Below are 15,945 nucleotides of genomic sequence, written 5' to 3' on the forward strand. Positions count from 1 at the left end.
GGGACCATATATCCAACAGTATGGAGTCCACAGCATCAGGGCTTGGGCCCCCATTTCCTACATCTTGCAGATAATATATAGGACAAACCCCATTTTACAGATGACAAGACTGAGGCTAGAGAGACCCATCCTATTTCATTCAGACTGACACAAAGGCCAAAGAAACACATAGGAATACCATTGTAGTCTTTTTCACTTGGCTCGTTAGAAGATGAGGCATAGCTTTTTTTGGCCAGAAAGAGAAAGGGTTTGCAATTTTTCTTTCTTCATTTTTTTGTCAAGGAATTGTGACTTTTTAATAGACGTTGGTTCTTGTGTAAGCATTTTATTCAATTAATTTCCATCTAAATGAGGTTTTCTCAGAGATAACCAGTGTTTTAGTTCCATTTGAGCCTAATTTGTGTGACCAAAGCCTCCATTTCTGCCAACTTCAATTTGCTTGGTGATTCTAGCACTCATTACCTGGGCAGTAACGCCCCTGCTGCAGACAGCAGCACCCAGAGCTGGGAGATGGACCAATTCTCAATAGCAATTCAGGGAAAGAGGTGGTGCTTCTCTTTTCCCAATATTACTCAATAAATAGGAAATAAATTATTAAATAAACCATGTTCTGATGGGGGTCCCCCATCATGGTATTTACAATGCAAAACAACACCCATCAAAAGAACTAAACACACACACACACACACACACACACACACACACACACACACTTTAACTCCACAAACAACAACCACAGATGGAGGAGAGATGACATTTGCGTCAGTATCATTGGCTCATTGGTGCAGAAGTGAGAACAAGGTTTCAATAAAACATTGCTCAATGACATTGAATCTAGCAAAAGTTTCTCAGCTGGACTCAGCTGGCTGGTGTGGGAGGAGGCATGTTTGGAGGAATCCTGTTTTTTGACTTGTTTTACTAAGTCGAAAGACGAAATTTTCTGTTCAGCTAAAGGGGAAAGCGGGGCAAGACATATGTGCATGAGACCATTTTGAACATTGTGAAAAAGAAGAGGGGAAAAGAAAACAGCAGAAGAGAAGATGAAAGTTGGACTGGAGAAGGAAGACAATGTGCTTTCTTTGCCTTTGAGAGCACCCTGAATTTTGGTCTCTCCAAGAAAACCCTTTTGCAAAAGAGGATGACTGAGCAAATGAAGTGATGGAGCTCTCTGAGACTGAGACCTTTGTTCTAACATCTTAATTTTATTCTGCTTCTGAAAGATCAACTGTCCTTCAAATTAGGGAAGGAAAGCAGATAGGAATATGGTCAAACCTCAATGAACCAGAATGTTACTAAGTGGGGGCTTTGAGTTAATTAGCATTGCCTAATTAACTGAAGGGAGATCAAATCTTGCTTTTCGTCTTTACTCTCATAATGGAGAACCTCCTAAAAATGTTTGAGGCTCTTTTCCTTTTCCCTCTGGGTCTTAGTGAAGCTCCCTCTGTCTTGGGGACACTCTCAGGCCTCAGGCCAACATTTTGAATTTTTATCCCCCAAACCCCTCCTTTTCACAGAGGTGGGAACTTTGCCCTGGGGAAAGGGAACAATGTATCCAGTTTCTGTCATCCAGCGCACTTCCATAGCGGGAAGGTCAAAGGCTTGGGATGCATGGTCCTTGACTTCAAGCCACATCCCCCTCCCATTTTGGATGTTGGTTTTTGAGATAAATCCTCACCACGAGTAGCATCCTGGTGATCTGTCATATTCCTTGGAAGCAGAAGGTAATGAGGGTGAAATGGGCGAAGGAACAGCAATACCAGGAATGGGAGGTTCTGGTTAATCAAGGTTACCAGTGCCTCAACAAGCACACTGTTTTTGGATAGAAAAAAAGGAAATGTAAAAGAAAGTAGAGAAATACACTGAGAGACACACACACACACAGAGAGAGAGAGAGAGAGATTTTCCAGAAGCAGGCATTTAAGCAGCCTTCTTGTAAACTTCCCCCAGGAAAGGGGCAGTCCCTTGCTTTGGGTTAGGGCTGGGGAGTCACATTGCCAGGGAAACAACCAGGGATGTTGCAAAAGTCTCACCAAACCCAAAGTTGGACCAGACAAGCTGGCAATTGTAAGGCAGTGGACAGTGACTTTGGAAAGGGCAAGAGCTGTCTCCGGCCAGCAGACAGAAGACACTGCCAGTTGGTCAGATAAGCAGAACTGATGACCTTTGGATCCTGGGCCCTTCCAGGATGGGTTTGGAAATGACCTTCTTGGCAGGGTCCTGCGGAACATCTGGCTGCTCCTTCCACCATTTTTTTTTTTTCTACTTTTAGAAATAGCTTTGTGCTTTCCCCTGATGGAACAGCAGATATCATAGATAAAGGCTTTTGCTTTTGGGTTGGTGGTTCTCAAGCAAGATGGCTGACGCCTCTTCCCAAGGTAGCCTTCAGATCTCAGGGGAATGCAGAGAAATTAGGTACTGTGGAGTGGAAGCATGTGTAACATACATGAAACCAACTAGGTGTGCTCAGAGAAGCTGGGGAGTGATCTTGCTATGTGCCTTGGAGTGAGGGTGAGATCAAGGTGCATCTTCCCTCAGTCAGCTCTATTTCTGCCTCCAGTCTCATGGTGTGAGCACCTTGTCAACCCCAAGTGCCATTCCAGTAATAAACCAGATGTCATTTTTATCCACCATGGCCCTCAAAATACAAGACAACTACTTGAGTAAGTACTCAACCGAAGCCTCATCAGTCTGCTAGGAGATAGCACATCTGTCTCCAATCTGGTGCCTCCCTAAGGGACGTTCACAAGGGATTTCGACTTTGTGCAGCCTTGGCCCCATTTGCCAACTTTCGACTCCAACCCCTACCTAAGTTGCAATTCCACTGTGTCAATTCATCACCCTAGCTCATAAGCCTCTGGGCTGTTTGCATCTTTTTGATACCCCTGTGAGGTACCTGGGGGACAGGAGGCTGGGGCACATGCCTGACCCTCCTGGACGCTGGGTTAAGTGATGAATTTTGGGACTGATGTGCCTCCTTCTGGGCCAACTCCACGGTGTTCCAGGCTTAGAGCCTTCAGGGAGAAAGCCAATAGCCCACTCACCTTTGGCCTCTCAAATCCCATCAATAAAAACAGCAGAAAAGGGAGATGCACAAAAATAATTTAGGAGATCCCCCCAACACACACACACACACACACACACACACACACACACACCTCTGTATAAATAAATAAATAATTCAATACTGCTAATGGCAAGAGAGACAGTCATCACATAAATAAATAAATAAACAGATAAATAAATAAATAAAAAAGGTTTGCTAGGAGCCCCAGGCAAAATGGTCCCCTAGAGTTGTCTCGATGAAGGCAGTCCGAACACGAGGCTCTGATGCCTCTCACAGCTGTCCTGCTAAGATTTTTGGTGGCTCTGGGAAACCTTTGTCTCCATGGAGGGAGACTGAAGTCCAGTCTGGGTTCCTGGGCAGGGATGAGGGTTATTTACAGTGGCTGTACATGCCCTCCCTGGGGCACCTGCCCCTGTCTCAGGCACCTGCCATCTGGCCTTCTGTGGTGACAGCACTGGCATCCATTAGTCTTTGTGGGCGGGGCTTAGGTCTCGGCCAGAGGCCTGGTATAGGGAGGCCGGGTCGTCCACCGCTGCCTGGGGCCCTCGCTCCTCTCTTCTGATGGAGGAAGGGCTGTCGTGGTGGTGGCTGCCTGGCAGTCTCAAGCCCCATGGATTAATAGGATGGGAAAGATTGGGTAGAGGAGATGTCACTGCTTCCAAGAAAAAGGACTATTTTCCAAATGTTTTCCCTGGGGTGGGAGGGATAAAGAATGTTTGGCCCCTGCTTCCCCATAACCCAAAATATCCAAAAGCTGGGACTGGTCCTCTCTCCCTCACTCCCTCCATGCCCTGTCCCGCTGCTGTTGCCACCACAAACTTGAAACTCACCCACAAGCCTCCGGAAAGCCAGTCAGCTGGTGAGGGGGATGCCCAAGAGTTTATTTTAAGGATCTTATTCCTCACCTCCCTGTTCTTAGCGCCTTCTGTGGATGAAGCAGCTGGTGGTATTTGTGTATCGGAGATCAGCTTACCCTCTCTGCCCAGTCCCAGCCACGGGGGACTTGGGGTGAAGGCAGAAATAAAGGTGGGTCTTTCCCAAGCTGACAAGAAACCTTAGAAGCCAGCAGGAGCCCAAGACATGGCACATCCAAGCCTCTCTCCCCGGCACCCTGGATTCGGGTCTTTTCCCCCAAACCTGAGCCGCTGTGCCCCATCCTGGCAAAATTCCTGAGAGGCAAGGGGAGTGGCTTAAGCTGAAGGGTGGGTGGGTAGGTGCCAGGCTGCACTGGGTGGCATCCAGGGCGTGGCAGCCTGGGCAGAGGGGAGGGGGCTGGCAGGCGCCAACCCGAGGGTAAGGCCAGACTGGCTGGCGCTGGGGCCTGGCAACCGGCCATGGCACTGGGGAATGTTCAGCAGATGGTCCCGTGGAATTAAGTTGGTGCCAGCTAGTGGGGCTGAGGCATATTTGGGAAGTGGGGCTGGAGACCAACCTGTCCTGACTCTTCCACTATCTCCTTTCTTGTGAGGTTGCAGGGCCCCTGTGAACAGCCAAGAGGTGTTTTGTGTCAGCCATGCAGTGGCCTCTCCACAGCTGGGATCTGCTGGGCTCTGTCCCCTTACCATGCTGAGATATTGGGAGCAGCAGACTGACCCCTTCCTTTTTGCTATCTATCATCTTAACCATCTCCTATCTCCTGACACCTCCCACCAAGTCAAATGTCCATGTGTGGTGTTCAAGGATATCCCTTCTTCTAGGACCCAAGTGTCTTCCAGCCTTTGCTCTGGCCTGTTTGAGGAAGTTAAAGGCCTGACCCCCTTATCTTGAACCTGAACTGCCATTGATCTCCTCCTTCACCTCTCCCCGACATGGGGGTCCATCCACGTGCAGCCATGAGGTTGGAGGAGGGGAGCATCCGGCGAGGTGAAGAGAATTACCACGGGCCTCCTGTGAGCAGTGGAGGAGAAGAACTGTCTCTACATTTTCCTGGCCAGAGCTCAATTTTTGAGTCACAGACCCATTGCTTCTTACAAAACCTTGAGGTTTTCTTTCCTTTTTTCTTTTTTTGTGCCACAAGATGATGGTTCTCTCCATATGCCCAGGCCTGAGCTGGGCCCCAGGGTGGTGCTGGTAGAGGCTCCTAGCAGGTTGATCTAGAGAGTGAAACCCCCGAGTACCCTCTTCTCCTCTTCCCCTAGGCAAGCAGGAAGGACAAAGTATAGGAGCCCTCACTATCTGTCACCAAGGAGAAGGCGGTGAGGGCAGGTGGTTGGGGGAGGCTGGCAGCGTGAAGGGGCCCCCAAGGGCAGCTGGCTCAGGGGCACTTAGCGCCTCGTGCTGGAGTAGCTGTCTGCTGAGCTGTAGCTCCGGCTCCGGCTCCTGCTCCGGCTCCGGCTCCTGCTCCTGTTCCGGCTCCGACTGCGGGAGCCCAGGCTAGGGCTGCGGGAGCTAGAGCTGCTGGTCGTGCGGGTCCGGCTCCGGGTCCGGGTCCGGGTCCGGGTCCGGCTCCGGCTCCGACTCCGGCTCCGGGAGTAGCTGCGGCTGGCTGAGCGGCTACTGCTGCTGCTGTACCAGGAGGAGGTGCTGCTGAGGCTGCCGGACGAAGAGGGGCTGGGCCGATAGTAGGGGATGGGGCGTTTCCGGGCACTGCAGAGACCAGCGAGAGGAGGGATGAGGGCCGGTCCCTCCCTGCCTCCCCGCAGCGAGCCCCAGTCTTGCCCCAAGGGAAACCAGTATCCTCCCTTTTCCCAGTCCCTTAGGAAAAAATACTCCCTTTCCACTTCTCTTGCAGTCCTGAGAACACATTAAAGTCTCAGCTTAGTGCTAGTATGTCTTGAAAAATGATTATCTCACTTTTTTCTTCCCACCACGAAGCAAGCCTGGAGCTCAGAGCTTCCAGCTTGCAACAGAATCTACATCTAAACTTTAATCATAGTTTTGTTTAACTATTTTTACTTTTACTAGAACCATCTATTTATGGCAAAAGAGGCTAATTTTCCATTTACTGTACTGTATCAAGTTTCCTTTAGAAATAAATGTATGAACCTTTGAAAAGGGTCATATCTATTTAAAGAAAATTAAGACTAGTATAGTTGATAAACAGGCAAGGCATACGTGGTCAGGATACTGGTGAATGAAGATTGGGAAACACTGAGTTGGTTAATCAAGATGAATTATTTGAGATTGACTAAAGAAACTAGACAGCCATTTGGAAATACCACTCTCTATCTTAGCTTTCCTCTAAGTTGACCCTAAAGATAATAATAATACCAACAACTTGTATTTTGTGCTTATTATCCTGGCCACTTACTAGCTGTGTGATGTTGGATCAAGGGAGTGGGTTTAGAAATTATGCTAGGAATTATATTGTATTGTATTATATTATATTAATTACATTTTTTCAGACAAGGTTTCGCTCTGTCACCCAGGTTGGAATGCAGTGGTGCGATTGCAGCTCACTGCAACCTCCACCCCGCCAGCTCAAATGATCCTCCCACCTCAGCTCCCAAGTAGGTGGGACCACAGGTGCACACCACCATGCCTGACTAGTGTTTTGTATTTTTGGTAGAGACAGGGTCTTGCCATATTGCCTAGGCGGGTCTCAAACTCCTGAGATCCAGCAATCTGCCTGCCTTGGCCTCCCAAGGGTTTAGGAATTCTTTACAAGCTGAGGCAGGGTGCCCTGTGGGATATTTGAGAAGGGGACTCCATCATCCCAGTTTTGCTATCTGGGACACACATTCTTTTTCCTCCTCCCAGTCATCTCCAGGGAGGATCCCTGATTCCTCAGTCCACTCTCTGGACTCAGTGGCAGATGCTTGGAAGGCCAGCGGGAAGAGCCCAACCCAATCTTAGGGTAGCATTCAACCATTCTCCCAGCTTTCAAGGCCTGAGAAATTTGCTTGCACTCACTCTGCTAGAGCTTTTCTCTTCCGAGGCCTTGCCTGTTCCAGGAAAGGTATCCATCTATTCTGACCAATCAACAACGGCATATTGTGTGCTCTGCATTTAAGTTTATAAAGCTCATTCATATCTTTTTGCCCCTTTTCATTTCATCCTCATACTTCTGGGAGTTATTTCCTCCAGTATCTCATGGATGAGAAAACTGAGGCTCAGGAAGGTAAGAGCCTTTACTACGTCACCTGCAAAGTGGCACATCCAGGATTCCACTCCAGATCCAGCGCTCTCCGACTTATCCACCGTGGCTCCTCTAGGTCCCTTTGGCACCTAAGCAATCCTATTTGCCCTCTCCACACTTGGTTCAAGGTATAATTACTTATAGGTTTATTTAAGCCTGACAGCTGAGTGTACAGGTCTGAGGGTAGAGGTCTGTCTCTGCTGCTCCGGATCCACTCCCAGGCCAACGTCCCGCCACATTGCTTTGGCCTCCATTCCCTAACCTGATGCCACTCTCTCCCCCAGCTCCGCCTCCCCGGCCCCAGCTCCACCCTCAGGCTTTGGCCACACCCCCCAGGCCGCACCCGATTCTTAAGGCTGGCCCCGCCTCCTTCTTGCAGGTCCTGCTGGTTGAGCTGGGAGACTCAGTCCCACAGCTTTGAACAGACATGTAATTTCAATGATGTTGGGGTTGGGGGGACCTTAAGGTCGCACAATCCTGAATCCCAGACCCAAGAAGGCCGAGGGAGAGCCCGAGGCTCGAACGAATAAGAATGGGAGTAGGAACGAGGGTGAAGATGGGTCCCACTTTCCCCCTGGCCTCACCTAGTTATCCTCCGGGCCTCCAGGTGGCTCGGAGAGTCTCTCCGGCGCTTCCTCATGGGCGAGTAGGACCGACGTCTCCGACGCGCTCGCTCGCGCTCCCGCTGCTGCGAGTCCTTCTCACTGTATTTGGGATCCCGCTCCCTGAAGGGGTGCGGGAGGTTACTGGGGAGCTGGGGCTGGGCTGGATTTTCTGCGTGAGCGCGTGGGAGAGGGACACTCCCTTTCTTTCCCACCCGACTGGGTCAGGGGATGGGGTATGCACGTTGCTTCAACGGAGACCGGAGGGAGGATGACGGGGCTGCGGGAAGAGTCTGCGAGGGTTGCTAGTACCGTAGGGGTGGGGGCTGGGCGTGTGCAGGGGTGTCAGCATTTGCAGGTGGGCATCACAGCGGTGCAGGTGCTGCAGGGGTGAGGACGTGAATGTTACGCAGGCGCTGGTGCATGGGTAAGAACTGGGGGCTCTGCGTATAGGGATGGTCGGTAGAGGCTGAGAGCTGGGGATGTGAATTCTCGGGTATGTCTGTGGGAGTGTTTGGCCTGGAGACATTAGGAAACAAGGGTATATTTGGTGCCTCGCTGCCACTCCTGATTGGACAAAGGGAACTGTAAGAATGCTGAGTCAGGGTCAGACCTAAGAGGAGGAAGGCCCGAGAACGGGAGGCGGGGTCAGAGAGGAGGATCAGAGCAAAGGGGGTGGGGCCTTGGACGGGCCTAATTTGAGGGGCGGGGCCGGTACCTGCTGGGGCTGTAGCGGGAGTAGCTGGGGCTGCGGCGGGACCGAGAGCTTCTGCTGGGCGGGCTCCTCTTGCCAGACTTGGAGGAATAGCTGGGAGAACGGGAGTAGGACCTGGGGGAGAGGTAACAGCCTCTGAGGAGCCTGCTGAATGTCCGCCTGGGTTGTCCAAGACGGCTTGCGCTTTATTCGGTGGGTCCCTGGGCAGTGACCTTTTTCTTTCTGGAAGCCAGGCAGAGGAACTGGGCCCCAATCGAAGAATGAAAGTCCCTCCCCACTGGGTGGTTAATAATAATACCAACAACTTCTATTTTGTGCCTACTCTCCTGGCCACTTACTAGCTTTCTTAGGGTTAGGTACTATTATCAATTTCTTTTTTGCAGAGGAAAGCTGGACTCCCTGAATTTATGGGCTGATTCGTTTGGATAGAATCTTCCAATTTCTGAGATTTCACGTCTCATTCTGCTACATTATTATTCTACATGAGGCAATCAAGCAGTTACCAATAGCTATTGAAACTGGGTAGCAGAATGCAAAAATGGCCACAATTTTTCTTCTCCCAGTGTCCACATCCCCTGCAATGTGACTTTGCAGTTCCTTTCACTGAGAGGAATACTCTTGAATCTGTACTGGTCTTGTGACTTGCTATGGCTAATAGAATAGCAGAAGGGATGCTAATCACTTCAAAGCCTTGCACAATACTGCGCTCTCTCTTGGAATTCTGCCAACACCATGTGAACAAACCAAGACAGGCCTGCTGGAGGAGGAGAGACCACATGGAGCAGAGATGAGTCAGCTGGGGTCTTTCAAACCCTCCAGCCCCCAGCCAACCCGCCAGCCAACCCAATCAAAGGCATGTAAGTGAGCCCAGTGAGATCAGAAAAACCATCCAGCTGAGCCCAGCCCAATTGCTGATCCACAGGATCAGGAACTAAGTAAGCACTTGTTTTAAAGATGCTAAGTTTGGGGATAATTTTTTATGCAGAAGTTAATTGATACACATTAGCTCATTCTCATGCCAATAGCAGCAATAATAACTGATAATCATTATGTTCTGTGTACTGTTCTAAGTGTCTTATAGTCCTCAGAACAATCCTTTCTGGTAAGAATTGCTATTTTTTCATATTGCAGATGGGAAAACTGAGGTTCAGAGAAGTTAACTGACTTTCCCAAGGCCACCAGCTGGAAATGGGCAAACTGAGTATTCAAACCTAAGTTCATCTGACTTCTCTCCCCCATTGGTCAAAGGACCTCTGCAATTAACTAGTTTCCTAAGGAGAAAGGTGCTGCAGAGCAAAGGTCAAAACCACACTCACCTTTTTTCAGAAGAGGTGGATCGGCTTTGGGTGTACCTGGGGGAAGCCCTGGGATTTGGGGATCGGGACGAGTGACTGGAGGATTGGGTGCTGGCATAGGAGGAGCTGCGGGAGCACCCTTTCATGGGTGAACCCCGGGCTGTGGATGGGACCAAACTGGACTTCTTCACCTCGGCACATTCCAGACATGGTGACTGAAATCCCCTGCAGGAGGGAAAATGTCCATGAGCACCGACTGCCCACTACTCTGGGAGCATCTTGCGTGCATACCTCCCTACCTTGGCTTAGGCTGTGGTGCTCTCATAGAACCCTCCTTGCCCCTTTTCCCATCCTATTCTCTCTGGAAAGACTTCCCAGGCCACATATGTTAGAGGAGTAGAGATAGAAGATGCCTTAAAAGTAGACAATTCAGGTTAACATTTCCTCAAGTGTGAAACACATACCACTGGGGCCACAAGTGGAGTATTTTAGGATGTCATCAGGCATGGGCATGATGGTAAGTAACATCAAATTACATGGTGAGAAATTTATTCCCTGTCTAATCTTTTTCTGTCCTTCTGATTACATTAATGAGAAAGCCCCCATTGGGTGCTGGTCAGTTTGTAACACCTCTCTAACACTTTGTAATCTCTGTAAGAGAGAGAAGTACACCTCAGACTCAGCCTTGGGTAGGCAACTGCAACTAGTAGGATTAAATCCATTGTTTTAATCATATGTATTTTTATAGGTACTTTTTATTTAGGCTATGTGATTCTTTTATTTGATTTGTTTGTTTGTTTCGAGACAGAGTCTTGCTCTATCACCCAGGCTGTAGTGCGATGGCGTGATCTCGGCTGACTGCAACTTCCACCTTCTGGGGTCAAGCAATTCTCCTGCCTCAGCCTCCCGAGTAGCTGAGATTACAGGCACGTGCCACCATGCCCAGCCAATTTTTGTATTTTTAGTAGAGATGGGGTTTCACCATGTTGGCCAGACTGGTCTCAAACTCCTGACCTCACATGATCCACCCGCCTTGGCCTCCCAAAGTGCTGGGATTACAGATGTGAGCCCCCGTGCCTGGTCAAGGACATTTGATTCTAATTTTCTATTTCAGATAGTAATGTAATTTTCCTTTTACTTATATATTAAAAAATGAGTTTATTAAAGTAAACAGGAATATCAGTATTACGTGGATATGGTAAAAATCAAGATGACTTGTTGTTGGTTTGGTTTTGGGAGATTTTGATGTAACCCATTTTGCAGATGGAGGACTTGAGACCTCCCAAAAGACAGAGGCTTCAGGATTATCAGAAGGTTAGGGTGCTGTCTTCTGTACTCCCACCCTGCCTAGGGCCAGGCTGACCTCCATTAGGCGCTCAGTGAAGGCATATTTATTTGGATTGGGCCAAGAATCAAGTTCAAATCACATTAATATGGTTTTCAAGGCTCACGATGACCTGGCCCCTGCTCACCCCTCCGACCTCAGGTCTTGACTCTTTCCTCTCCTGACTCCAGCTGTCTTAGACTACTTGTTCCTCCTGAAATATCCCTATTCTCTTCCTTGTCTCCCGGCCTCAGAACATTCTGACTGTCTGCAAACCCTCTCCCATTCCCTCTTCATCTGGCAACTCCTACTTACGATTCTGGCTTTAACCTGACCTCACCCTTTCTGGAAAACCTTGCTTGACACCCCCTGTCCCCTGTCTAGGTTGGGTGACTTCCAGTGTGTTACCACAGACCTTAGTTCCTATGTTTCCCCCATCCCTATAGACTTATTTAGTCTTATATCTTATACTTGTAGGCTGTCCTTCTGTCCCAGATATTGAGCTCCTTGGGGACAACTCCCTGGGGACCTTTTCAATGTTCAGAGAATTTCACAAGTATCATTTCATTCCCAACAACCTTCTGAAGCCGACGCTATTATTTATTTATTTAATTTTTGAGACAGTCTCACTCTGTCACCATGCTGGAGTACAGTGACATGATCTCGGCTGACTGCAACCTCCACCTCCCGGGTTCAAGCAATTCTCCTGCCTCAGTCTCCTGAGTGGCTGGGACTACAGGTGTGCACCACCACACTCAGCTAGTTTTTGTATTTTTAGTAGAAATGGGGTTTCACTTTGTTGGCCAGGATGGCCTTGATCTCTTGACCTCGTGATCCGCCTGCCTCAGCCTCCCAAAGTGCTGGGATTACAGGTGTGAGCCACTGCACCCAGCAACCAATGCTGTTATTACCCCCAGATTTACAGAGAAGTATCAGAAGGGTTTGTTATTTGCTCAACACCACCCAGAGCCCCAAACCCTGATCTGTGCAGCTCCAGAGCCCACACCCCTCCCACCTCACCAGCTCCCTACCTTCAGTGTCTATGGTTCCTTTGATTTAGAGCTGATGTCTCTTCCACTCAGTCCATATTTATTGAGCCCTCTCTGCTCATAAGTGGCATGACATAAATAGCTGTGGACTCAACCATCATTTATATTTCAAAGTGAAAGGCTGGGTCTAAATTATTTAATTTGGTTATCCATGGAGATCAAATTAAACAGGTAACTGCTAGATGTCTCTCAGGCTTTAGTTCCTCTTTGGGGGATATGTTTGTATTTGAATATTGGTGCTGCCACTTATTAACTGAGTTTCTCAACCACTCTGAGTCTCAGTTTCCCCATCAGGTAAAAAAAAGGGTTACAAATAGTACTATCCCATAAAGGTTTTGAGGAGCTCAGGAAGATTATTTCTGGAAAGCATTTGGCAGTGTACTTAGCATGTGATTTGGGCTCAATGAATATGAACTGCCATTATTATGGTCGTGGTTACTGCTATTTCAACTTTTCCTGCATAATAGCACTGCAGTATATCAGTAAACATGTATCCTCCTCCTCCCTTCTGGGAACTTCACTGCCTGTTCTTGGAGACACTGATATTCGCTCTGGCCCAGCTCAGGTTCTCAGCCAAGCATGGGTGTGAGCTGAGGCCAGGGATGACCTGGGGCAGGCAAATGGGAAGACTGTTCTGCATGTGAATGTCAAGCTGTTTGTCCAGGACTGAAGTGGGGTAGTGTTAGGGACAAAGAGTACTCTGTCTTTGAAGAAGCTGTTAGCTGCTTCAGTGCTAAGGCTTTTTAGTCATCTTTTGAAAATCTTGGCTACATGGAACAAAGGCAAACTCCCACCCTCAGAAGTAGAAAAACCTCACCGTTAGCATGACAGAGGGCATCAGCAAAGCGTTTCCACCCATCCTGCACCTGTGCATCTGCCCCATTAATTATAAGCTCCTGAGAAAAAGGAGACTGTTCCATTTTATATCCCCAGCACCAGGCTGAGTGTCTGGTAGAGAAGACTTGCCTGATAAACAAGTTGAGGAATAAATAACAGAATGAATGGTACAGACTAAGTGATGAGTAAATTTTAGTAGCTATTATGATGACAGTACCCTCAGTGATTAGCATTTTGTTGTGATTTCTTGAGTGAGAGAGTAAGCGGGTGACGAAGTAGAATTACAACTGGCTCATATGCAACTGTATGGAAGAGTTTTCTGCAGGAAAACTGTATCTAGTGAGTGTGTTAAGATGGGTAAAAAAAATGGAGACATCTCAATGTTCTCTGATATGTTGATAAATTATACTATGGTATATCTGTATCTATAATTAATAAACTTTATTTTTTAGAGCAGTTTTAGTTTCATAGCACAATTGAATGGAAAGCACAGGGAGCTCCCATATACTTCTTGCTGCTACACATGCACAGCCTTATTCCCCACTATCTGCATCCTCCACCAACGTGCTCCATTTGCTACAATCAATGAACCTCCGCTGACACATCATTATCACCCAGAATCTATAGTTTACATCAGAGTACCCTGCTGGTGTTATACATTCTATGGATTTAGACATGTGTATAATGAGAGTTATCCACCATTGTAGTATCACACAGAGTAGTTCCACTGCCCTAAAAATCCTCTGTGCTCTGCCTATTCATCCCTCCCTCCCCTCACCCTCTGGCAACCACTTATCTTTTTACTTTCTCCATAGGTTTGCCTTTTCCAGAATGTCATACAGTTGGAGCCATGCAGTGTGTCACCTTTTCACATTGGCTTCTTTCACTTAGTAATATGCATTTATGTTTCCTCCATGTCTTTTCATAGCGTGGTACCTCATATCTTCCGAGCACTGAATAGCATTCCATTGTCTGGACACATCACAATTTATGTATTCACTCACCTACTGAAGGATATCCTGGTTGCTTCCAAGTTTTAGCAATTATGAATAAAGCTGTTGTAACATCCAAGTGCAGGTTTTTATGTGGAGATAAGTTTTCAATTCATTTGGGTAAATACTGTGATAAGTTCTTAAATGACAGTGACTTACAATGAATTTAATGTTAGACTTTCTTTCTTTCTTTTTTCTTTTGAGATGGAGTTTCCCTCTTGTTGCCCAGGCTGGAGTGCAATGGTACAATCTCGGCTCACTGCCACCTCCGCCTCCAGGGTTCAAGCAATTCTCCTGCCTCTATCTTCCGAGTAGCTGGGATTACAGGCATGCGCCATCACACCCGGCTAATTTTGTATTTTTAATAGAGACGGGGTTTCTCCATGTTGGTCACGCTGGTCTCAAACTCCCGACCTCAGGTGATCTGTCTGCCTCGGCCTCCCAAAGTGCTGGGATTACAGGCGTGAGCCACCACGCCCTGCCAATGTTAGACTTTCTTCTAAGATTATTAGTAAAATTGTCATCTGCTTTTCTGCCTGCTTAGCCTCCATCTCTTCTGATACCAATAACCTGGCTTTTCCTGTGGAGGAATGTGGGAAGGTTCTATTCATTAGCCCTAGGGATGGCATGTGACACATTCTGGCCAAGAGCATGTCATCCCCTGGGACAGTGATGGGCAGATGACCTAAGCTGGGCCAAACAGAACCAATGAGCATCTGCCCTGGTGTTTTGCTGAAATCTTTGAGAAAGAAGCATTGTTCTCCTGTTGGCTGGCTAAACCGATAGAATGTTAGCTGCTTGGCATATTTGACAATGTTTTGGGAGGATCTGCTTGAGAATAAGGCCAGTAGAATGAAGAAGCAGAATAAGAGATGTAATGAGAAAGACAGATTTCCAGCAACATATTTTTGAGCCCCTGAATCCAGCTGTACCTGAAGCTAGTGCCACTAGCGTTTTAAAACAATTAAGCCAGTCTGAGTTGAGTTTTCTCTCTGTTACAAATAAAAGAATCTTGGGGGTGGAGTAGGGGAGGCTGGGATGAGAGCATGAGAAGGTGGAGCTAAGGTGGGAGACTCTCTATCCCCCACCCCGTGCGGTGCACTGACCTTGACTCTCTGCCCCTGCTGGTTGGGGAGAGATTCTCCAACATGGCCCCCTTGTTCTGGGGTGAGGAGGTGGTGAAGGAGTTCCCTGAATCAGAGGTGTTGCCACTGTTGAGCTCCCGAATCTTGCTCAAGCCCCCGCTGGGGCTCCCCTTCTCCTGGCCCCGAGACCTGGCTGAGCTGGTTTGCGTGGAGGGTGGCGAGGACGTGTCATTGCCTGAGTCGTACTCCTGGGAACGTCCTCGCGAGGTGGTGAGCGGGCTGGCTGTTTTGGTAAAGAGGTCAGCAGCAGACCCCGACCCAGTGATCTGAAAGCAAAAAGACCCGTTGGACACTGCTGAGCGCTGGGCCCATGGGCTGTGTCTAAATAACCAAGAAATGTTTACCATCATGATGCACTGTAACGAAAGGAAAGAGAGAGAGAGGAGAAGAAAGAAGAGACGCCAAAAAACAAAAGCACAAATTCCTGAAAGAATACCACAGAAAGGAGATTTTTTTTTTTTACCCCCTGCTAGGATAACTGGAAGATTTAGGTATCATGCAGAGAAAAAGCATGCGATTCAGGTTAAACAAAAGAAAAAGGAAATTATACAAAATTTAATTTCTAATGAATTAAACAAAAGAGTCAACTCAATAGAAAGGGGGTGTAAACACCCTTAACTCAACCTAAAACAATAATAAAAAATAAAGGAAAGGGAAGGGGAAAAAGAAATGGAACTATGGGCCTGAAAAAATATATCTTGGAAATTAAAAATAAAAGCAGGTAAAGCCAAAATTTTAAACTTCAACCAAATCCTCAATTAATTTAACAATTTTTGGTTTTGAAAAGAAAAAGTTGGCTGAATAGAACCCTAAACAAATATCACATGGGGAAAAGAAATGAAAT

The 15,945-nt window shown here is 47.7% G+C and overlaps 1 protein-coding gene across 1 annotated transcript in view; it reads right to left on the reverse strand.

Moving 5' to 3' along the window:
- Positions 1-2,259: 2,259 nt before the first annotated feature.
- SRRM4 (serine/arginine repetitive matrix 4) overlaps positions 2,260-15,945 on the reverse strand; it is a 175,220-nt gene continuing 161,534 nt past the window's right edge. The window contains exons 9-13 of the mRNA XM_010368269.2: positions 15,063-15,367; positions 9,776-9,979; positions 8,463-8,573; positions 7,727-7,867; positions 2,260-5,650 (exon numbers count right to left, since the gene is read on the reverse strand). Of these exons, the coding sequence (XP_010366571.2) occupies positions 5,329-5,650; positions 7,727-7,867; positions 8,463-8,573; positions 9,776-9,979; positions 15,063-15,367 (1,083 nt within the window). The 3' untranslated portion in view covers positions 2,260-5,328. The remainder of the gene's footprint in view (positions 5,651-7,726; positions 7,868-8,462; positions 8,574-9,775; positions 9,980-15,062; positions 15,368-15,945) is intronic.

Source organism: Rhinopithecus roxellana, chromosome 10, assembly GCF_007565055.1.
Source record: "Rhinopithecus roxellana isolate Shanxi Qingling chromosome 10, ASM756505v1, whole genome shotgun sequence".
Lineage (NCBI taxonomy): Eukaryota > Metazoa > Chordata > Mammalia > Primates > Cercopithecidae > Rhinopithecus > Rhinopithecus roxellana.